We start from the raw sequence: 25528 nt of genomic DNA on the forward strand, positions 1-25528 counted from the left end.
ATGAATTATGTTTCTGGTTGTTGGGGGTGGGGAGGGAAGGCCTTACCTAAGATCCCAGTATTATTTTATAAGTAACATGCTAGTTTTCTATTGATTTGCACATCCTATCTCTTAAAATTTGAGACAAGTTAATATGACCAATTTCTCCCTCCCTTAGAAAAGTGCTGTGATTTTTAAAGTACATACAATTTCAATAAAATCAGTTGCTCTTTCTTATCTGTCCTGCCTGGGTAATAAATAGACCATTGCTCCTCCAGAGTTCTAGTGTGTTGTAAGGTCTGGTTCTTAGTGTATTGTCTGAGGAAAGCTGATAGCATTTCATGCAGCCTGTTCTGCTACCTGACCCTCACTGCACCAGTCTGGGTAGCTGCCGCCATCGGTAGACACCATCAGCTTTCATCTTAGCCGAAACATCGATGAATCAGGCCCCAGAGTTTCAAGGGAACCTGAAAAAGCCCCACTTGAGCTAGTGGGCAGAGGGATAAAATTTTCCTGAAAGGGTAGCGGCCATTTGTTCATGTAAAACTGATGACGCTAGGGCCAGGCCAGCTACACCCGAGTATACTATTTTCACTTGGCCATCAAAGCCTTTTGGGTCCCTTGCTTTCTAATTATTCAGTCTAAGTTGACTTGTCCTTGAATGGGGATGTCAAGAGGGAGAATCAGGCTTCCACGGGAAAAATCGCAGCTTCCAAGACAGAACTGTTGTACTTGGTGCCTCTGTCCGCAAGGTGGAGCTGCTGTACTGCGAAACAACCTCTGAGCAACCGTTATGCTTCCACCTAAAGCGTTACTCCCCACCTCCTTTCATCCTGGGATTTCATAGTGTTTTCATTAGATCAACTGGGAGAGGACAGCGATCACCTCTATATGTGGCAATCTCGAAATGAAACAAGCTCCTCTGATCTTGGTAGGTATTTACAAGACAGACATAGGACATAGCCATTATTAAGGAGTTTAACACAAGCATGGTGGGGGATTAGCTGTCCTTTGGCTGAGAGGTTGAAAAAATGCAGGGAGTGAAGGGGAAGGAGTGGAGTCTGGATGGTGGGGGCAACAATGAGGCTTTTCCCCCCCAGCTCTCCCACCACCAAGCACTTCCTCCCGCTATGGGGCCTGAACAGGAAAAATAAGACGAAACAATTTTCACTGTTACCCACATATATACTATTTCAGATCATCATCATTCTTTCCTGACGTTTTCACCTATTGTTACCCTTCTGCCTAAGGAACTACCTTAGCATATTTTGGGGGGACAGGTGTGCTAATGAGGAATTCTTTTAGTTGCCTTTTATCTGAAAATGTCACTTCATTGGATATAGAATTCTGGTTTGATCGTTGGTTTTTCCTTTCTTTCAGTGCTTTAAAGATGTCATTCTACTGACCTCCATAATTTCTGATGAGAAGTCAACAATATTCACATAGTGCTTCCCTTGTAGTTAACATATCATTTTTCTCTGTCTGCTACCAAATTTCCTCTTTAGGGGGCGGCCAGTTAACTCAGTTGGTTAGAGCTCGATGCTCTTAATAACAAGGTTGCTTGTTCAATCCCCACATGGGTCATCGTGAGCTGCACCCTCCACAACTAGATTGAAACAACTACTTGATTTGGAGCTGATGTGTCCTGGAAAAACACACTTACAGTAAATAAAAGCTTTTTAAAAATTTCCTCTTTATCTTTGATTTTCAGCAGTTTGCTTATAATGTTCCTCAATATCCTGCTTGGATTTCCCTGAGCTTTTTTTATTTTTATTTTTTAATTTTATTGGGGAACATTGGGGAACAGTGTGTTTCTCCAGGGCCCATCAGCTCCAAGTCATTGTCCTTTAATCTAGTTGTGGAGGGTGCAAGTCCAGACGCCAATTTCCGGCCACCCCTCTGGCAGCTCAGTGGCAACTCATTGTCTTCAGTCTAGTTGTCCAGTTTAGTTGTGGAGGGCGCAGCTCACTGGCCCATGTTGGAATCAAACCAGCAATCCTGTTGTTCAGAGCTCGAGGTCTAACCAACTGAGCCATCCGGTTGCCCCTCCCTGAGCTTTTTGAATCTGCAATTTTATGCTTTTACCAAATAGAGAAAACTTTGATCATTATTTCTTCAATGTTTTTCTCCTTTGTTCATTCTCTGGTGCTTTCAGGGAACTGTGCACAGTTTGTATTTCTTACCTGCAGGAAAATTGGCCCAAATAGCCCTATGGAAGATGCTAGAGACTCTAGAGGGTAGATGCTGGAGTACCAGAATGTAACTCTGTGCAACCCAAATGCTTTCTGTGGTTCTCCAGAAAAAAACAACCGGTCACAGTCCTCTTTAGTTCTTACATCCCCACAAATCTGAGTATCTCTGACCCCAGAAATGAATGATACTTACTCACCAGGCATCCACACTGCATCATCAGGATGGGACGTTGGCTAAGACATGAAATACAGAAGCTTATTGAAAATTTGCTCAGTGTGCAGGATTTTGAACCCAACAATAGCAGTTTATTTAAATCACTTGTGGCAATCAATTTTTATATAACTTGTGGCAATCAAGTTATAATCATTAAACATTGAGATAAAGAATACTTGATGATATGAAAAGATGTTCCTGATATTCAATAGAGAAAAACGTTTCAAAAATCATGTACTATATTATCACATTGTCTAAATTATTTATGTATGTATAGAAATCTCGACCTGGGTGTGAAAGAAAAATATGTATTAACTTAGAAGCTAAAAATGTTAATAGTGTTAGCAGCAGTTTTAAGTTCTGGGATTCTGGATGGTTTCCACTATTCCTTTTGATTCCTTTACTCATTTTTTCAACACTAAACATTCTAATTTTCTCTACTCTCTATTCCTCGTCCCTGCTTTATGTTTCTCCATAGCCATTTTCACCGTTTGATATACTATTTATTTTACTTATTCACTGTGGTTTGTCTCCATCCACTTGAAAGTAAGATCTAAAAGGGCGGGGAATTTTATGTTTTTTTCCCCTTGCTGGATCCCCTGAAAGGCTTTTTTTGGTTGTCTTTTTCATTTGCTTCAACTTCCAATGCAGGTATTCCACACTTTTCTTAGTCCCCCACACCAGGGACCATTTCCACGCTGGTAAGGGGCAGAACGGGGTTCCATCCTAGCGTTGTGCTTCCAAAGACGCCCTCTCGTTCACTGCCTCTGAACACTAATAATAGCATTCCCATTATGCAGGTGGGAAATTTACTAGTTTGCTGTAGTCACAGAATTGATCAAATATAGTCGGGGTTCGGTTCCCAGTCGCTGTTCTTAGTGTCAGAAAGATAGGCTCAGAAGGCTGGGTGCTCATGATGGCGTGGTCACACGGACACAAGTCACAAAGCCACACCAGAATCACTCCAAGGGCTGAGCCTCCAAGCTCCGCCCTGAGGTCTTTGGATCCAGTAACTAGAGACTCTTCTGGTCTCCAAGGGAGGGGAGAGGAAGGGAAGGGGAGTTCGCATTCTACGCGCTTGCGCACACTCGCGCCCAGCCCCTGCATCCCGGACCACGCCCTTCGAACATTATGACGCATAGGTGCACACACGCACGCTCTGAAGCTATGCTTTTTCCTCCCTCTCGCAACTAAGAACACGCCTCTCTCACCTAAGCCACGCCCAATCCCCCGCCCCCCGCCTCGGGCTCCGCCTACCACGGGAAATGGGGCGCCCGCGCTTTCAGAACTCGGGCGTCGACTGCGGGAGTCCTTAGAGTGAGAGCCGCTGGCTTCGGGGCGGAGCCCGTGGTTCGTTTACGTGATCGCGAGTCGGAGCCCGAGGGTCGGATTGGGCAGGAGAGGTGGGCCGCCCTGATCCGGGCGGGGAGCTCTTCCCTCAGCCTACTGCATTTGCAGAGGCCCGCGCGGCGCGTTTCCCTGCGTCTGCAGGGTGGGTATACTGAGGCCGGGCTCCACAGGGTTCCGTACTGTGGGGCAGCCGGAGCGTGGTGTGTAGGAGGGACCCGGGAGTGAGTGGGAGAGAGCGTGGTGTGTGTGACAGGGAGAGACCTGAGTGTGTTTAGATGAGTGTGTAATGAGAGACCACGGAGTGTGTGAGACCGGTACGTGTGTGTCCGGCACGTGAGGTTTTGTGAGTGTGTGTGTGCCTGAGGGTGAGAGAGACCAGTATGTACTTTGTGTGCGAGAAAGAGCATTTAGAATGTGAGATACCAGAATGTGTGTGTGTGACACTCTAGAGTGTGAGCGAAATCCGTGTCTCTGAAAACCATTCATTGTGTGTGAGAGAGACTGAAATGTGAGACTATCCTGTCTGTGTGTGAGAAAGGGGGCAACACTAACGACATGGTTGTGTGTGTGACATCAAAGTGTGTAACAGATGTAGGCTTGTCAATACAGCCTCTTTGAGGTTTTGGACTGTGCATTTGTGAGTGACACCCGGATAAGAGGCGGTGAGCCGCGTGGGTGTGTGTGATATTTGTGTGTCGCCGTGTTTGTATCCATGGCCTCTCAGAGACCGTGGTGTAGGTGACTGCCTGTGATGTGCCTTCCTTTGGGTGCTTGCGATCATGTCCTCTGTGTGATCAGGAAATATATGGGATCTTGCATTAGTGTTTGTGTGTCACTGTGTATGCTTGTAACTGGCCTTGTGTGGGTAGTGTGTGTGGGGAGACCACTTGGAAGATTGATAGCTTTGGCACTTTCTGCATGCTGCTTTGGAATTGTGTGTGGCGGGAATAAGAATCCTACAGAATTCCCTGCCCTCAGTCCAGGAGTTCCAGTAAGAAGCAAGACGTGGGGTAACTAGAGCTCCTGACTGCAGGACATACCCTCAGTTCTGGGTGACAGAAAGGAAGGGAAACCAAAGGACTGAGGACAGAGGTGAGAGTGAAGGTGGCAGAGTTGGGTGCTAAAGGATTCACTGTCCCAGGGCAAGAGGAAGGCAAAGCCTGTGGAGTTTGGGTAGAAGGACAATAACTCTGGCGTCTGTCTGGTGGAATTTGGGAGTCAGATTTTCGAACAGATTGTGTCAAAGCATGAAGCAGAGATGCATCCACCTCGGGAGAGCATCCATCTTGTGACGGGCCAGCCGCCACGAGTCGATCAGTATCTGAATGGGGGAGTGGGAATGAAATAAAAGACACACACAAATGCTAATGCGGCCGGTCTTCAGTCATGCTGAAGCCCTGAGTTTATTATCTCTAACCAATATATACAGTTTGAGTACGTGCAGTTAAACGAAGAAGATATGCATTATCTCAGCGAAAGTAAATCTTTCCAGCCTCAACTTTACTTTGACATAGAAGATACAAGGTCACTGAAACTCACAAAAGTAAATATCTCAAGGAGACAGAATCTACTAATTGTCTAGAAAGCCCTTAGTTTTCTGTGTCTGGGAACTGGCCGTTTTCACCACATTCCTCAGCAGCCGTTAGGCGCCTCTCAGATAAGGCAGAGACAATGTTATGGGGGCAGAAACCGAGCCAGTCTGCAAGGTTCAGGGTTGCAAGAAACCATGGCTCCCCACATCTCCCCCTTTTTTATTTTATAAAAGCAAAGTCCATCCAGCCAGGATGGCGAGGTGACGGTGCCTGACTTAGGCATCCCAGGACGCCTGCCTCAACTTACCCGTCATTGGTACTCATATTTTATTAATACAAGCCCTGTCTTAGGTGTTGAAGTGGCTCCCAAGTACTTACCCGTCTTTGGCTAACCCGGCCCTCTAAATGCATGGGGAGAAAGACTTAAGGCTTCGCCTTAAGCTCAAGCTGATGGATGTCAGCTCGTAAGTCTAACATCCTGCTGATGAAACATCTGATGAGGATGGGGAGTAGGCACAGAACCAAGCAGACACAGATGCCCAATGTAAGAAATATTATAACAGAATGGGTAATATAAGGCATAGAGGGCAAAACACTCCTAAGAACATCAACAAACTCAGAGGCAGCCTGAGCTGCATCAAATTTTAAAGGTTCAGCTTCTCTCATACTTTGAATTTTATCATGAAGCCAGCTTTCTTTTATACACACAGAAACAAGAAGGTTACATAAAGCGGCTGAGGCAGCAAGTACAGATTAGTTACGTTTTCTCAAAGTTTGACACTGACTGTCTTTAGACCTTTTGATATTGTCCCATTCCCAGAATAGCAGGTGTCTGTTTGTTCTTTATGCTTATCGGAGTTCCCCTTAGCGATCCTCCCAAACTCTGCTTGAAGTTACATTTTCTTAACCCTTAATGCTCCAATTCCCTACATATCCCCCTTTTTTATTTTTATTTTAATTTTTTTTATTTTTTAGATCGTGTCTGGCTTAGGTAGTCAGTACAGACATTTTCACTTACCCGTCATTGGATATCAATCATCAAAGCGATCGACTCCTGTCTTAGGTTGTAAAAACGCTTACTGATCATTACCCGTCATTGGCTACCGATCTCCTTTGAGGAAAGCCAGAGACAGCAGTGGCTTTTCCCAGGCAGGGGGAAGGGGAGGCAAGGCTCCTTTTTGGATCTTTTAAGGCAGCTCATTGGGGGTCCCCACTCGGTTTTGTCTGGCTTAGGTTGTATCTCCCGTGAGATATCTTACCCGTCTTTGGCTGTAAACCATCTTTTGGGGACCAGACAGAGAGACATAAGGTGTAAAATATAGAGATAAGCAAAGTTCCTAAAAAGGCACAGTCTTACAGGCTCTTCTTTCCTTAAGGAAAGACATGGGGGGACAGTCGGCTAGGCTGTTGTGTGACTGCATCTCCCCCTTTTTTGTTTTTGAAGCATGAGAAACACAGAACGTGTAGTTATTTCATTTACAGCCTGTCGGAGGGCTATTTGTCCACATCTGAGGACTATGTAAAATAAACAGAACAATAAACAGAATAGCAATATCCCCAGCAAACCCTCTACCCAAAGTCTTTATCCATTTAACAGGGTCTGAAGTGGAAAGTCCTTTTGCAGCTGCGGAAAGTGAGAGCTTTTTCACACCCTAGGGACGTGGATGGGTATCTATAGATGTCTTTTTTTTTTTTTGTGGGCTGTTGTTTATGGTATGGTTTAACACCGACCAGGAATTTACAAAGGTTTTTTTTCCGGACCTGGAGAAATACAAGCAAAGCCTCTTCCCCGTGTTATCTCGCGGGGAGAAGTAGGATCAGCTTCCCCACGTAATATTTTAAACAAAGGTTGTAATTCACCGGTTGTCAACCACAACTGAGGTCTAATCCAGTTAATGTCTCCCAGTAGCTTTTGGAAATCATTTAATGTTTTTAAACAATCTCGCCGGATTTGTATTTTTTGAGGCACAATGGCCTGAGGCATTAAACAATATCCCAGATAAGAGTAAGGAGGCACTTGCTGAATTTTTTTTTTTTTGGGGGGCTATAACCAGCCCATAATTGTGGAGCTTTTTTTTTTTTGTAAATGAGCAAAAGCAGCAAGCAACTTTGGTTCACAAGAGTGGGCATGAAGTATGTCATCCATGTAGTGGATGATGTAAATATCTGAAAATGTCCTTTAGGTAGGTTTTATTGCAGCTGATACAAATTTTTGACATAATGTAGGGCTACTAGCCATTTCTTGAGGTAGCACTAGCCAATGATATCTCTTAAAAGGTTTTTGTAAATTAACAGAAGGAACACTGAAAGCAAACCTAGGGCAGTCATCAGGATTTAAAGGTAGAGTATAAAAACAATCTTTCAAGTCCAAAACAATTTTATATGTGTTTTTTGGTATGGCTGCAGGACAGGGCAAGCCTGGCTGTAAGGCTCCCATTAATTTTATGGTTTTATTAACCTTTTGTAAATCTTGTCATAATCTCCACTTACCAGATTTTTTTTTTTTTAATAACAAAAATGGGAGAATTCCAGGGAGAATTGGAGGAAGCAATGTGTCCCTTTTAAAGTTGGTCCTGTACTAGCAGCTTGTAAAATCTTTTGTAGGGGGGACCTTTGATCTTTTACACCTGATAATTGTCTCATTGTCACAGGGGCTACAACAGGGGCCTCAGGCTGTGGATCTAGCCCTGCAACTACACTTGGAGGAGAGCTTAATTGTAACCTAGGCTTCTATTTTGATTGAGATTTTAATAAAGGCCCAGTCTGTTGAGCCTGGACTAATTGCATTTGAACAGAGAGGGAAGTGAGTGCAGCTTGTAATCTTTGCACCTCTGCTTCCAAGGGGGATCTTTACCCCGAGGATTCCATTGATTTCTAAAAGGAATCTGGGGACTCCGAGGACAATTTCCTCCATCCACAGCAACTTTAAGCTCAATCAGCTGTCCCTGAATCTTTTTTAGCTGATCTGCAAAAGAAAGTGTAGTGCCTGCAGGTTGTCTGCCTTCTTGAGCCATAGCCACCAAAGGAGGGTATTTGTCCCTATTATATTTGGCTGCTTCATCCTCTAAGTCTTCCTGATCCTGAGGGTCTAAATCTTTCCAGTCCTCGACCGGAGGTTCCTGATAAATAGGCTCTGTATCTTTAAAAAGTTCTTCTGTGGGTTTGGCTTCCTCCCCCTTTTCTCTCTCTGCCAGAGAAGCGGCAGATGAAAGAATTTCTTCATTGCCAGCTTGTTTTACTTTCTCTAGCTTACAGCTCTTACGCCTGAGATCTAAACAATCTCTAATCAAGGTCCACAACCCGAATGTTTCTACAGGGATCTGCTGAGGTCCGTGGGCAGCATAATAATCTTGTAACTGCTCTCCCACTTTCTCCCAAGTTTCCAGACTGACAGTGCCTTCTTCTGGAAACCATGGACAAACTTCTTTTACAAATTCTAAAAACTTATCTAACTGTTCTCTGCTCACCCGACTGCCACGGGCGGCAAGCAATTTCTTAAGTCCTCTAACATACAGGTCCTTGCTGCTAGCGTGACCCATCCTTCACCCTAACTCGGCCCTTCTTTCAAACAAAGAAAACACTCTGATGCCCGTCTGGCCGTGCCCCTCGCGGAGCTAAATCTGTCTTGGCTAAGGCGCTTCGGTATAATCCCCCGAACAGGTGGACAGAAGTCCAGTCGCCGTTATGCCGTATGACAGAACCGGAACCGCAGATTAGGGCCCAAGCAAGCTCCGTGACAAGAAGTCGTGGAACTATCACTCACTCACACATTCATTCGACCGAGGGGTATTGTGCCTTACTCACCGCGCATCCACTGAAATTAGCTCTTATACGAGCTGGGCCCTTGCCACGCGGTGTTCCTCACTGTTATCCCCCGTATTCAGGTCCCTGTTCGGGCGCCAAGTGTGACGGGCCAGCCGCCACGAGTCGATCAGTACCTGAATGGGGGAGTGGGAATGAAATAAAAGACACACACAAATGCTAATGCGGCCGGTCTTCAGTCATGCTGAAGCCCTGAGTTTATTATCTCTAACCAATATATACAGTTTGAGTACGTGCAGTTAAACGAAGAAGATATGCATTATCTCAGTGAAAGTAAATCTTTCCAGCCTCAACTTTACTTTGACATAGAAGATACAAGGTCACTGAAACTCACAAAAGTAAATATCTCAAGGAGACAGAACCTACCAATTGTCCAGAAAGCCCTTAGTCTTCTGTGTCTGGGAACTGGCCGTTTCCACCACATTCCTCAGCAGCCGTTAGGCGCCTCTCAGATAAGGCAGAGACAATGTTATGGGGGCAGAAACCGAGCCAGTCTGCAAGGTTCAGGGTTGCAAGAAACCATGGCTCCCCACACCATCTCGACCTGCATATTAGAGGAAATCATAATAACTGTTTCATAGGATTATTTCAAAAATAAAGATTATAATCTATGCAGAGTATCTAGAACATCTCTTATTATTTTTATTTGTAGTAAAACCAAAGAATGGGAAGGCAACTTCTGGGGGGGGGACATTAAATTTTGGACCTCAAACATAAGAGAAACTGTTATGAATTAGACCCCCTCAACAGCCATAGGTTGCCTGTAATCTCCCAGTTAGTGTGCAGGGGGAGCAAAGAAAGCTGGGAGGAAGAAGGGGAAGATACGTTTTAGACTGGTGCCTGGGAGTGTAGGGAAGGCCTCATGGCTCACTATCCTTTCTCTTCTTCCAGCTTTGCCCTCCCAGGACCCTGCTGTTCTCTAAGAAAGAAACCAGGAAAAGAAGGTGAACATGACTGTTGAACTAGTGAAAACCATAGCAGAGGTTAGTTGTAGTTTCCTTTCTCCTCCATGAAAGGCAGTTTCACTGTTTAGAACTTGGTAATGCTTCTTTTCTTTTGAAAATTCCCTGATGAACAGTCTTGTCCAAGGGCCTGGTGACCACTTCTCCCAGAGGGCCCCGTAATGGATAAGTAAAACTGAGTATAATGAAGCATAGAGCCCCTATTCTGTCCACCTCATACGTTTTAATTCAGTGTTGACACTTGCGAAAAGTTTCTGTTGTACTGAATGGAGGTACCTCAGTGCCAGTGAGCTGGGTTCCAAATTAAGTACGCATCATATAGCCCTCTCCTATTTATAGAGTGCATCAGAACCATCCCTCTAGGTGGATTTTGTCCCAGTCTTTATTTTCTTAAATTCTGAAACATTTTTCTTAATGTTCTGTGTATGAATTCCCAGCCTCATTTGTTTACCTAAAATATCCTACTTAATTTTTACAAATTTGAAATAAGTGATATGTGCACATAGTACAAAATTTAAGTCTGAAGTTCTCCCTCTTGTCTCCCATTTCTTCTCTTAATAGACAGTAAATAGTCTTAGCTGCTTCTATTTTATTCAGGGCTATTCTGTATATAGATAGATACTCTTGTCCCTTCGTAGTCGGTGTTTTTTGTGTCCCTTTTAAGAAATCTTTGTCTACATCTAGGGTATGTAGATATTCTATTTTTCACCTAGCAGTTAGGTTTCTGATAAATTTAGAGTTGACTTTTGTGATTTTTTTTTTCTATGAGGGTAAGGCTCAAAATTACATTAAATTTTTGCATTAATTTTAATTTAAATTATTTAAAAATTAATAATTAAATTAATTTTAATTTAATTATTATTAAATGTTTACCCTGTTATGATAAGGGAGACAGACGCTCACTTTTTTTCCAGTTGCCTGTCCAGTTGACTCAGTAGTATTTACCGAATAATCCACCTCTTTCTCACTGGTTTGGATTGGCAGCTATATCTTACACTGAATTCCTGCATATGCGTATATTTGATTTTGTTGCTGGGCTACGTACATTTTACTTGTTCTTAACCTTGTAATAGAAAAATATATCATTTGCAGAACCTTGAATATAAAAGGAGCCCTGAATTTTCCCAATGAGAAGTTTTGGGAAGTTTCAGGTATTTTGTAGAACATTTCCACTTTCTTTAAAATGAGGATCATCAATGCCCACTTATTATTTATTTTAATTACTTTATATTAAAATCACATAGTAAATTAATTTTAAAACACTGCTTTTTGCTTCATCTGTCAGTTAATTAGGTATCAAAAAGATTTACGTGCATTTTGGGCATCTGCCTTTCTCAGCGTCAGAACCTCTTTATGAATCATTTTCCAGAAATACAGAACTTTGAGAGTTTGGATGTATGATGTTGTTATTGACATTGTATTAGAAATCACAAGCACCAATTAGCATACCATTAGGATATTTTCTCCTCATTTGTTCTATAGGAATAAGTCAGGGATCTCTATAATATTATTATCACTTAACTGTCTCAGCTGTTATTTAACTTCATACACCTGAATAATATGTTTGGAACATTAGTCCTTGATTTAGTTTTCAATATTATTTATGCACCTACTAATATGGATGATAAAGATGTGGTCCATTAACAACCCCAAATACACACACACACACACACACTCTTGTCAACCTTCAAACGTTATTTTATTACTCTTTTAAGTCAATGTTCAGGATAGGTTGGTGTTTTTCATCAGTTTGGGGAATTGCTCAATCACTAATATTTTTAAATATTAGCTCTGACCCTTTCTCTTCTCTCCTTCAAAATTATAATTATATAAATGCTAGATCTTTTCCACTCTGTTTTATGTGTTACTTATGCTTTAGTTTTCTTCAACTCTCTAATCTGCTGTTAAATCCATCATTGAATTCTAAACTTCCATGGTTGCATTTTTAGTTCTAGAATGTGTATTTAATTATTTTATACAATTCCCATTTTCTGCCTAAAGTCACCATCTTTCCTTTTAATTCCTTAAAAATATTCATCGTAATTATTTTGACATGTTGTCAGATAATTCCATTATCTGGATCTCCGGTGAGTTTCTTTTTATTTTCTCATTTTTTTCCTCTTCATTTTGTCTTATGTGCTTCATTACTTTGGGTTAAGTGCTAGACTTTCCATATTAAAAAATCTTAGAGATAATATGAAGCTGTGATGTCGTCCTCTTTTTGTTTTCTTTTTGTTGTTGTTGTTGTTTGTTTGTTTTTAAGGAGGGCGCAGCTCACAGTGGCCCATGCAGGGATTGAACTGGCAACCTTGGTGCTACCAGCACCATGCTCTAAACAACTGAGCTAACCGGCCTCTTCCTCTTGATAGGGTTTACTTTTTTAAAATAAATTTTTAAAAATAAACTTTATTTTGTATAACAGTTTTATATTGACAGTAAAATTTCAAAGGTAGTATAGAGAGCACCCATATACACCACACATAGCTTCCCATTATTAACATCTTACATTAGTATGGGACATTTGTTACAATTAATGAACCAACATTGATTCCTTATTATTAACTAAAGTCCATGCTGTTCAGATTTCCTTAGTTTTTATTTAATGTCATTTTCCTGTTCCAGAGTCCTATCCAGGATATCATATGGCATTTAATAATTTTGTCTCGCAAGGCTCCTCTTGGCTATGACAGCATCGCATACTTTCCTCCCTTTTGGTGATCAGATCAGTTTTGAGGGTTACTCATGTATTTTGTAGAATAGTTCTCAAATATTTTGTAGAACATTTCTCAAATCTGATGTTTTCTTCATGATTAGACTGGAGTAATGTGTTTTTGGAAGGATGATCACGGAGGTAAAGTTGCCTTTTTATCATATCCTATCAAAAGTACATACCATCAACATGACTTTTTACTGATTGAGATAGTGTTTGTCAGGTTTCTCCACTGTAAGGTGCCACGGCCTGCGCAGGCAGGAGGGCTCGGCCTGAGGGGGAAGGGCGAGGAGATAGAAAAAAGACACAAGACACAGGAAAGCTGGGATCGGGAGGTCCACCGTCCACAGATGGCGGAGCAGTGGCGCAGTCTTTATTTCACACACAATTTTTATACAGTCTTAGAATAGTTATCTATACAAACAAGTATTAGCAGAACAAGCAGGTATTATTACAATGTTTTGTTCTGTGTATTGGCCAGTTTGTATGTCTGTGACTGCATTAGTGTTATCTTGTACTTTCTGGGAAGATTGCTGAGGCGAGGCTTCCCATGGGAATGACCTTGCAGCTCCAAGGCCCTTGTCAACTTACAGCCCGCTCCCTACAATAAGGTTACTTCTTTTTTCTTTTACCTTTCCATACTGTACCCTTTGGAAGAAAGTCACTACACACAAGCCACACCTAAGGAGTGGGAAGTTATGTTCTACCTCAAGGGTGGAGTTTCTAACTAACTCATTTGAAATTCTTCTGTATGAGAGATTTATCTCTTTCCCCCATTTATTTATTCTGTTATTTATGTGTATCATATGGACGGATGCACATTTATTTATACCTCAGGTTATAACTCAGCGTTACTCAGCCATCTCTCTACAGTGGAGAGGGTTAACTTTTGCTGCAGGCAGACAGCTATGGTAGAACAAATCTTAAGGCAATCAAGAGCTGAAATGATTAGAGGCTGGGCCTCCCTCCTTGTAAAGGCTGGCTTATTTCTGGTTCACCATTAACTCAGGGGTTTAGTCCTTCCTTTGGGTTCTCAACCAAAAGCCTGGGATATTTAACAGGATCTACCTTTGTCAGATTATAGAATTTGTAAACACTCTAGATTAACATTTATTGCTGCTGTCCTTCCTCAAAAGACCTCAATTAGTCAGCTGTGAGAGTTCCATCTACTTGTGCTATGAACCCTGGCTTTCTTCCAGCATGGGAGACCTTGGAAATAATCCACGGTATAAAACACATTTGGGGAAATCTCTGCCTCGTATCTGGGTACTAGTGATATTTTATAATGTGGAAGAACCGACACCTAATACTCTCTCTGTCGTGTGGGAGACCCTGCTCGCTGTGCCATTTGTCGTGCGGGGTGGCCTGCGGGATCTCTGGTCCCGCTCCCCACATAAGAACGCAGGATATGGTGAGGCCAAAAAGGAACACCCACGGAGCCATAGGTAGGGGAGTCATACCACTAGGGTCTCACTGGAGGCTGGGTTCACCAGACGTGCGACCTGCTGTCCGTTTTTCTGCCAACCGACCGACGACTATCCTCCACTCTCCTCGACTCTGCTCCTCCGCTCTCCTCCGCTCTCCTCCGCTCTCCTCCGCTCTCCTCCGCTCTCCTCCGCTCTCCTCCGCTCTCCTCCGCTCTCCTCCGCTCTCCTCCGCTCTCCTCCGCTCTCCTCCGCTCTCCTCCGCTCTCCTCCGCTCTCCTCCGCTCTCCTCCGCTCTCCTCCGCTCTCCTCCGCTCTCCTCCGCAGCTGCAGCAGTTATATCAGCGGCTAATTGGCTAACTGGCTACAGCTGATGGCCATCTACTACCAGAGCCAGCACCTTTCCACATGAGGCTGAGAGCCTGTAAACTACTTTCTGGGGCTCTGTCCCCACACTGTCATTACTCATCTTTCCAGGAGTCTCCTGTCTTTTCTTATAAATTTCCTTTTCCGGCAAACTTTAGAATCAGGCAGTTTTTAAGCCCCATTAATTATTTTAAACTGGGATTTATGTATTCAGCAAATACTTTTTAAGGGCCTGGTCCGTGCCAGGTGTTTTTTAGATTCTGAGGCTGCAGTGAAGAACAAAGGAAAGGGCCTGCCCTTGTGGAGCTTACCTTCTAGAGGGGAAATAGACATAAAGAAATTAATTGGTTTACATCAAATTGTGAAAAGTGAAGTGGAAAGAGATAAAATAGGGTAAGTGGGAGAGGGAGTGCTGGGTAAGGGGAGGTTTGGATTTTATTGTTTATAGGGTGATTATGGAAGGCCTGTCTGACATTTGAGCAGAGATCTAAAGAAAATAAGATAGCGAGTACATGAATATCGGCAAGAAACTTGTTGTAAAAGTGGAAACAGGATGTGCAGGGTCAATCATGAATGTCTCTTCTGTGTTCAGGAAGAGCAAGGACAGAGCCAGTAGGAGAGATAGTAGAAGTCATGAGTGGCCGATATTTTGAATCTCAAGGCCATTATAAAGATGTGGGCTATTGTGTGAGTTGGGGAGATTTCAAGCAGAAATGAAACATGAGGATTCCTCTGGCTGCTGTGTTGAAAATAGACTATTAGGGAAGCAAGGAAAGAAGTAGGAAGACATGTTGTAATAATCCACATAAGAGGTAATGATGGGTCAGGATGGAATCCATTAAATTTATAGATTAATGTAAGAATTGAAAGCTTGAATCTTCTTACATTAGAATAAAAAACGAGTATGTATTTACATTTATTCAAATCTATGTGTTGCTAAATAGTGTGTTTTCCACCTGTCTTTGTCTTGTTTTACTGCCTTTAAGAAAATTCTACAGTTGTCTTATCACAGATTTGATACTTTTTCTATTAAATATAAGTGTTTTAAAGAGATACATCATATTCAAAATGGGATATTTTCCCATTTTCCTCTCTAGTGCATGTTGTTAGAAAAGGAAAAAAAATTATTAATGTGTCTCTTACACCCAGGTACCTTTCTAAAAATTTACTTTTAAAATTTAAAATTTTTAAATTTAAATATTTCCTTAAAAAATTTTTTTTGAGTAAAGTTTTTTGTTTGAATAGCTTATATTTGTATTTTAACTAGTTTCCTTGGGTAGGGAACACTTGTTAGACAGTGTCAGGGCATAATAGTCACATAGACTTCAATGTGAATACTCTCTGGAATTGTGGGACTCGATGACCCTGTTTTAGCTCTCTGTTCATATGATTGCAGGAAAGAGATAGTTAACTAATATTTTTCTAATATTTAATGGATTATATGTTATTATTTTTGTTTTGTGGATTTCTCTAGAGTGTAGGGAGTCTAAAACAATATTAAATACACTTGGCTGTTGAATAGTAATGCCTCCTATTCATCACTTTCTAGATAATTTGTAATAGTAGGTTTCTTCTTAAAAAACAACTTTATTGAGGTATCATTTACATACCATAAAGTTTAACATTTGAAGTGTACAATTCCATGATTTTAGTAAATTTACTGAGTTGTGTAACCATCATTATAATGCAATTTTAGATCATTTTCATCACCTTAGTAACATTCCTCGTGCCCATTTACAGTTAATTCCTGTTCCCATCTCTACCCCTAGGCCACCACTAACTACTTTCTGTCTTAGATTTGACTTTCCTGGATATTTTATACAAATGGAATCATACAGTATGTAGTCCTTTGCATCTGGCTTTTTTCACTTAGTTTTACATTTTTGAGTTTACATGTTGCATCCATGTTGCAACATGTATTAACATTTCATTCCTTTTTATTGCTAATTGTATTTCATTGAAAGGTGTACCATATTTTGTTTATCTCTTCATCAGTTGATGGACATTTGGGTTGATTGCACTTTTTGGCAATCATGAATAATGCCACTGTCTACATTTAATGTAAATCTTTATTTGGACATATTTTCATTTCTCATGGGCAGATTAACCTAGGAGTAGAATTGCTGGGTCATATGCTAAATTCACATTTAACTCTTTTAAGAAACCGCCAGACTGTTTCTCAAAGTGGCTGTGCCATTTTACATTCTTAGCAGCAGCGTGTGAGGGCTGGATGGGTGATAGTCTGATGCTGGGTGATTCCTCATGTTGCTTTCCAGTTTACTCTGGTATAGCTGGGCATGCTAGTTCTTAATGGCAGGGCATAAGAAATTGCATTCTAAATATATTCATTATTTGTTGTGTAAGAAAAAGAACCACTTATATCAGTTTAGTGCTTGTCCCACCTGAACACTAAATCCCGTAGTGTACCATTTGCAAAATATCAATTTAGATATTCTTTTTTGTTGTTTTGAGGATTCAACCATAGGTATAGGTCCTGCCTTGAAGCCCTGGTTTACTGCCCTGTGGCCACCTGTCCATATTTCCCCATAATGAGAAATGGATTAGTACAACTGTATACAATACAATTTAACACTTCAGTAAGTACCATGTTAGGTTGGAGCTTGTGTTTAAGGTTTCTCTTCTCCAAGGGCTATTTCTAACATAATGTAGGGACAATATAACACTTCAGCTTGGACTTGTGTAGACATGAACATTAGTTAATCAACAATGTATTTGTGGCATTTCAGGACTTCGTGACATTCAAGGATGTGGCAATAGACTTTTCCCAGGAGGAATGGGACTGGCTGAACCCTGCTCAGAGGAGTCTATACAGGAGTGTGATGCTGGAGAACTGTCAGAGTCTGGTATCGGTTGGTGAGGATCTTTTCTCCTCCGCAAATTCAGAATCTACCCTTAGGGACTCTTTACTTTTCTATTTATTCTGAAAACTTTTTTTGTGTGTGTGTGTGTAAGTCAGAATAGAATCAGGAAACAAAATGGATATTTAGGGATTGATGGAAATTACAGATTTATTCAATAAATTTGACATGTATCAAATATTCCACGGTGTGCTTTTTAGGCAGTTGGGAACACAGGCCATGAAGTGACTCTTACTGGTCCGTTGTGCTTCCCTACAGTATTGTTATGACCAGGAGGCAGTAAGAAGGTTCACCAAAGATATAGCTGGATGATTATAAATTCAGAATATCACTTTCAAAATTTGTATCTTTTTATTAACATGCAATAAGTGAACTGTTGAAGTACAAACGATGAAAATGGCTTCAGATGTTATTAGGGAAACTAACATGGACCCTTGTCTGATGTAGGACCATTTCACTGGGTAGACTAGCTTTCTGTTCTCCAGAGGATCCTTTTATCCTGCTTATGGTTCACTGAGCTTCTGAAACTAAATTTATAGCTATCATTAAATTTCAGAACTTTTTGGCCATTATTTTTTCAAATATTTTTTGTGTTCTCTCTTTTCTCCTTCTGGGACCTCAATTACAAATATGTTAAAACCTGTGATATTGTACCCTAGGTAACTAAGGATCTGTTTACTTTTCAAAATCTTTTTTCTCTGTTTTTCAGATTATATAACTTCAATTGATTTATATTCAACGTCATTTTTTCCTTGTCTTCTTCAATGTCTTGTTAAGTCCATCTAGTAAATTTTCAAATTGCAGATACTGTAAGTTTCAACTCTAGACATTTCACTTTGCCCTTTCGTAATTTCTATTTTTCTGCTGAGATATTACAAGTACATATTTTTTACATTATTCAATATAGCTACAATAGCTGTTTTAAAATCCTGGTTTACTAATTCTAACATCTGTTTTATCACAGGTTGGCTTTCTATTGATTGCCTTTTCTTCTGAGTATGATTCACTTTTTCCTCTTCTGATAGTTACTAATTTGGATTTTATCCTGGATACTATAAATAATACATTGTAGAGACTCTGGATTCTGTTACATTCATCTGGATAGTATTGACTTTTTTTTTAAAGCAGTTAATTAACTTGACTCAAATTCCAAATTCTGTCTCCAGGGACCCAGTATGATAGTCATTTACTGCTATCAGATGATCCTCTGAAGATGCTGGGCTAAATTTCTACCCCTGGACCCTTAGAAAATTGTCTAACTTTTAGAGTTAACTGATGGCAGTCCCACTAAATTATGTCAGAAGTTTTGTCAGATGTCCTTAAAATGTTCTGTACCCCTTGATCTAATCATTCCTGTTACATTATTCCATCAGAGTTAAGGGACTGGCTTAGAGTGTGAAATACCCAAAACATGGCCAATTTTCATGGTTTTGTTGTTGTTGTTGTTATTGTTTGTTTATTTTTTTGTTTTGCGTGCAGGACTTTGCATCTCTAAGCCATGTGTGATCTCCTTATTGGAGCAAGGGAAGGAGCCTTGGGAGATGAAGAGTGAGATGACAGGAAGCATATTCTCAGGTGAGTGTAGTAGAACCAGGTAAGGGGATCCTTTCCAGGTAATAGCTCAGCCATTTTCAAAGGTGATCCTCCTCACTTACACCTCTTAGACGTCTCCTCAAGCCTTCCATGCCTGGGGGGAAAGCTGAAATGCTGCTGCTTACCTTGGGCTTTCCAAGTATCTTCTCTTCTACTTAACCCTCAACAAATAACTCACTTTGCAAAAATCTTTATCCAGCTCCGTTCCATCCCCTCTTTCCTTTTGCCATACAGACTTATATAAGCTTCTTGGTTTCTTAACTCTTTCTTAATAAAACATTAGGTGCTGCTTGCAATTTTAATATACTCTGCTGTTTTAAATCTTTGGTTTCCTGTTACAAATAAGAAAAATCCAAATTCTACCAGTCCCTCTGTGATCCATGACTTTCTACTTCTCCAGCCGTATCCTTATTCACTTTTTAGCTTTTTCACTATAGTTTAGTCTAGAGTTTTCTAAACTATGCAAGGTACTCAGGTATGCTTCAAGTATGTTACAGGTATGTTAAGATATGAGTCTGTTAGCCGTGGAGACCAAATGGGTCCAGTGTTCATGGCAGGCACATTTATTCCTTTTTCAAGATTTATAGTGTGGCTCATAAGGCAAGAAAGGTACTTATGGGGCAGGAAATAAAAACGAGGTTAATAATAGTGATGCCAACCCTCATATTACTATAAAAGTAGTTTCTTCAAAAGCACACATGGCAAAATCCCCTTAAGATCTGCCCTGAGAAGTGATACTTTCCTGGGCTGGTGAAAGTAAGATGATGAAGGAAAAAGTTCCTTATATGCAGCCTCAAGTTCTGAGATCTTTGATAAATGTAGAGTTCACTATATGGAAGCACATGGAGATGGTTCACAGAGATACTATTTTCTGACTATGAAAAGAGAAATCTAAGATCTCACCTAACCTCCAAGGGAAGTCACAAAGCATAAAGAATTGTAGCTGCTGGGAATCTGTAGAGATCTTTGAGCAGCAGTATGGATGCTATTGCTGTGATAATATTGGTATTTAAACAGTTAACTGAACTGTTACGCAAATCAATTAGAAGTGGGACAGAATAGAGGAAGGGAGCTTAATTTATAGTTAAGCTTAATTTATAGTTAGTTAATACAGGCATAATATATTTCCTTGCAGACTACTTCTCTAGGATTCTATGTTTTAATTTTCTTTTATTTATTTATTTATTGGGGAATGTTGGGGAACAGTGTGTTTTTCCAGGACCCATCAGCTCCAAGTCAAGTCGTTGTCCTTCAATCTGGTTGTGGAGGGTGTAGCTCAGTTCCGAGTCCAGTCGCTGTTTTCAATCTTAGTTGCAGGGGGTGCAACCCACCACCCCATGCAGGAATTGAACTAGCAACCTTGTTGTTGAGAGCTCATGCTCTAACCAACTGAGCCCTCCAGCAGCTCCTGTTTTAATTTTCTTAGTCACCTATTCCATCTTACTGTATGAGTTCTCATTCTTCGGGAGTCTTGTTACAGTTCTTCAGTTGACATGCCTATACATAATAGATTTTATGGGGATTCATTATTTTTTAATCCCCTTTTCCATGTTAAATGTTTCTTTTGTTATAGCCCAAGAAAGGAAACATTTGCTTTTTTGATATCTTTCAGACTGGGAATCTAGAAATGATACACAAAAATTATCTCTGAAGCCATTTATATATGATGATATGTTAATGGAGAAAATTACAAGCTATGGACTTGAGCGTTCCACTTTCAGAGAAAATTGGAAACGTGAAGATCTTTGTGAAAGGCAGCTGGTAAGTCAAGAGACATTTATCAGGCAAGAAACACTCACTCATAAAGAAACCCTTACTAAAGAAATAGACCACAAAAATAACAAATCTGGGAAATTTGTCTATCTAGACAATGCAGGAGAGAATGTCTATAATCACAAGCCTGATAAAATGAGCTTTTCCAAAAATTCTGTGGTGAGAAAACACAGGAGAATCTATGGAGGAAATAAACTTTTTAAATGTAATGAATGTGAGAAAACCTTCACCCAAAGGTCATCTCTTACTGTTCATCAGAGAATTCATACTGGTGAAAAGCCGTATGAATGTAAAGAATGTGGGAAAACCTTCAACCAGAGTCAGCACCTAGCTCCACATCACCGAATACATACTGGAGAGAAACTATGAATGTAAAGACTGTGGGAAAGCCTTCAGCCAAAACGTACACCTTATTCAACATCAAAGAATTCATACTGGAGAAAAACCATATAAATGTAAGGAATGTATAAAAGCCTTCAGCCAACCTGCACACCTTGCTCAGCATCAGAGAATTCATACTGGAGAAAAGCCCTATGAATGTAAGGAATGTAGAAAGGCCTTCAGCAATGGCTCGTCCTTTGCTCGACATTAAAGATGTCACACTGGCAAAAGACCCTATGAATGTATTGAGTGTGAGAAAGCCTTCAGGCAGAACACATCTCTTATTCGTCACTGGAGATATTATCATACTGGAGAGAAACCCTTTGATTGCACCGAATGTGGGAAAGCCTTCAGTGATCACATAGGACTTAATCAACATAGGAGAATCCATACTGGAGAGAAACCCTACAAATGTAGCGTGTGTGGAAAAACCAGCTACGGCTCATCCCTTGTTGTACATCTGAGAATTCACACAGGAGAGAAGCTTTATGAATGTGATATCTGTGGAAAAGCCTTTAGCCATCATGCTTCACTCATTCAACATCAATGAGTGCATTCTGGAGAGAAACCTTATGAATGTAAGGAGTGTGGGAAAGGCTTCAGGCAGAGTACACACCTTGCTAATCATCTGAGAATTCATACTGGCAAGAAACCCTATGAGTGTAGGGAGTGTGGGAGAGCTTTTAGCATCAGTTCACAGCTGGCCACTCATCAGATAATTCAAGCTGGAAAGAAACCTTATGAATGCAGGGAATGCAGTAAATCCTTCAACCAGAGTGCACACCTTGCACAACATCATAAAATTCATACTGGAGAGAAACCTTATGAGTGTAAGGAATGTGGGAAAGCCTTCAGCCAGGCAACCTGCATCATTCAACATCACAGAGTTCATACTGGAGAGAAACCTCATAAATGTGCTGAATGTGGGAAGGCCTTTGGTGATAGTTCATCCCGTGCTCAGCACTGGAGACTTCACACAGGCCAAAGGCCTTATGAATGTGTTGACTGTGAGAAGGCATTTAGGACAAAAGCATCCCTTATTTGTCATCAAAGATGTCACACTGGGGAGAAACCTTATGAGTGTAGTGCATGTGACAAAGCCTTTAGCCATCGTCAATCCCTTACTGTTCGTCAGAGAATCCATTCTGGGGGAAAACCATGTGAATGTAAGGAATGTAGAAAAACCTTTAGCCAGATTGGGCACCTTAATCTACATAGAAGAATTCATACTGGAGAGAGGTCTTCTGAATGTAAGGAGTGTGGCAATGTGTTCAGACAAAGTGCACACCTTGCTCATCATCAAAAAATTCATGCTGCAGAGTCAGCTCGAGCACCCAGCTCTTCCTCACCCCCTGTTTCACCAAGGCCTGTGGATATATCTGCTGAGTATTTTTGGAATTCATCCCCTTTCAATTCTCATTGCCCTCACTCACAGCACATTCCTTTCACCTGGACTATTCCAATTGTGTAAGAATCGGTTCCCTTGCACCATCTTTTGTCCCTTTCAAGTTCATTCTTCACACTGCTGCCACAGTGGTCTTTAAAAAAAAAGTAACTATATTACTCTCCTCTTAAACCCTGTTATGAAATGTTAAACTAGTTGATGCACATAAGTACTTAGCATAGTGCCTGACTCTAAGTGCTTGTTTAATGTTAGGTCAGTATTCTTCAGTCTTTTTAAACATTATTTTTGAATAGTAAACTCTGGAAAGCAGTATATCAGTGCTAGGACAGCATAATTTTGGAACTGAAAAATCTTACGGGGGATGATGAGGATTAGCATTAGTATGTTTAAAGCTTAACGTTATAACAAAGTAATATAGTAGCTTTCTCATGACTCTGACACCGTGTTCCTTTGTTGGTAAGGAAATTCAGTATGACTTGATGCATAGAATATGTTTTTGGTTGTGTCTGGAACTCTCAATAGGACTAGAAAAAATGAATTCGAACTTGCTGAGAAGAATGTAAGATGCTATTTAGTCAAGGAAAAAAAATAAACATTACTGTGTTTCTCTGAAAATAAGACCTAGCTGGAAAATCAGCTCTAATGCACCTTTTGGAGCAAAAATTAATGTAAGATCCAGTCTTATTTTACTATAAAACCAGGTATAATATAATATAATAATATAATATAATATAATATAATATAATATAATATAATATAATATAATATAATATAATACAATACAATGTAATATAAATGTAGTATAATATAATACTGGACCTTATTTTACTATAAGACCAGGTTTAATATGATATGATATAATACCAGGTTTAATATGATATGATATAATTTTTGCTCCAAAAGATGCATTAGAGCTGATTATCCAGCTAGGTATTATTTTCGGGGAAACATGGTACTAATATCTAAGAGTGAAGTAATAGAGAACTTGAATAGTCTATCCCTATTTAAAGTCACCTGGTTTCATAGATTAATTCTTAGCTTTCAAGGAACCACTAATTGAGCTGTTATAGAGTACAGGAAAAATTTTTTTAGGAATATTCCATTCTTTTCATGAGGCTAATTCAACTCTGATATCAACCCCAGGAAAACAATGAAATTACAGATGAATTTACTCATGGTTATAATAGAGAAAGGAAGTTACTCTGTTGAAAGAGAACAGAGGCTCTGAGTAAATGGAGATCCACACAGGTTTCTAGATGGAAGTTTCAACATTTTAAAGGTGTCTGTATATTCACTCAATTCCAGTCACATTCCTTGTAGGATATTTTTACATTGACCATTTTCTTCTGAAATGCATGTAGAATGGTAAGTGAGTGAGCATCTCAAGGACATTTTTTAAAATGTCATATACCCATAAATTCAGTATATTGCAAAAGTGGTATTTTTGATGTGTCACTGGGAGGAATGGATTATTTAAACGGTGTTTGACAGTTAGTTCTCCAACTGGAAATAAAGTGAGATCAATATGGATGAAAGATGTAATAGGAAACACAGTATGAAGATTCTAGAGCAGAATATAGAATATTTATATCCTTTTAGGTTGAAGAAGACTTTGGTAAGGAGTACATAGAGTCCAAGAGCCATAAAAAAAAGAGTGACAGGTAAGACCATGTGAAAGATTTAAACCTTCTGCATGGTATAAGACACTATGCAATGTTAACAGGTATATGAGAGGCTGAGAGACATTGCAAACATTACAAAGGATGTAGCTCTTACAGGAAGTGCTGTTGGAAACCAGCAAGGACAAGATAAAATACAGTCTGAAAAAATGTACCAATAAGCAACTCTTCCATGAAGAACTTAAAACAATCAAAATAGAGGCAGTACTTAATGGTAATAATTACCAGATAAATGTAAATTTTAAAACTCACTTCCAACACAAACCAGCACATATTTTACGTCATTGTGAAGGTTGACTAATACCCAGTATTGTTGCAGATGTGAGAAACCATATTTTCATACATTGAGAGGGTGTATTGGTGGAAAGGCACTTTAGAAGGCAAGGTGGTGTTACCTGTCAACATTTTAAATGTAATTCATCACTCTTTGCCACAATTCTACATCTAGGTACTTACCTTCTCGAAAAGTACAAGTGCAAAAATATATACATAAGCACATTTATTAAAGAATAATAAAAAATTTGGAAGAGCTAACATCCAGCCCTGGTAAATCAATGAATTAAATTACGAAAAATCAGCTCAGGAGATTAGTATGCAGTCATTGAAAACAATGAGGTGGATCTCTATACTCATGGAAAATGTTTGTCATTTATTAATTGAAAATGTAATTTTCATAACCATATAATGTGATCACTTAGTTTTAAATACATAAACTTTATAAAGTTAAAAGTACAAAAATGCATACATATCAGATGATGTTGTTTTTCTCTGCAATACAAATAGAAACCTTACACACACAAACTCCTTCCCTGAGTTGATTTGAGGAACTGCTCTGGTGTCACTTCTTGAGGTTCTGTTTGTGTTGCCAATTGAATATGGTTCACCTTAATCCATTTAGATAACTTCTCCTTGGGACACAGGCAGGACATGAGTATGAGTCTTTGGCCATGACTTAAAGATGGTGCATCAGTTTCTGCTGCTCTGATTCCTAGAGCTAGGGTTTCCAAATTCCCGACATTTTGGAACCTTTTGGAATTGAGAACAGGAAATCGTATTTCCCAAGAGTTCTTGAGAATTCCCGAAATAATCTTTTTAAATTTAATTTTCATTGATAATCTGTAACAATGGCTGTAACAGTAAATGTTAATAAACAGAAAAGCCATAGAGAAGGTGGGGCAACTGGGGTTCGTGGCCCCAGCGCAGTCTTTCTGAGGTTTCAAGACACTCCTATATGTAAAAGGTCGAGGCAAAACTTGAGTAAATAAAA

The 25528-nt window shown here is 40.1% G+C and overlaps 1 protein-coding gene across 1 annotated transcript; it reads left to right on the forward strand.

Moving 5' to 3' along the window:
- The first annotated feature begins 3651 nt into the window (after positions 1-3651).
- On the forward strand, positions 3652-23274 carry ZNF471 (zinc finger protein 471). Its single transcript, XM_019716931.2, is given in 6 exon segments — positions 3652-3877; positions 9981-10072; positions 17299-17425; positions 18910-19005; positions 20636-21161; positions 21163-23274. Coding segments are annotated over 5 exon segments (2268 nt in total). The 5' UTR covers positions 3652-3877; positions 9981-10039; the 3' UTR covers positions 22649-23274.
- The last annotated feature ends 2254 nt before the right edge of the window (positions 23275-25528 follow it).

This window comes from Rhinolophus sinicus, linkage group LG11, assembly GCF_036562045.2.
Source record: "Rhinolophus sinicus isolate RSC01 linkage group LG11, ASM3656204v1, whole genome shotgun sequence".
Lineage (NCBI taxonomy): Eukaryota > Metazoa > Chordata > Mammalia > Chiroptera > Rhinolophidae > Rhinolophus > Rhinolophus sinicus.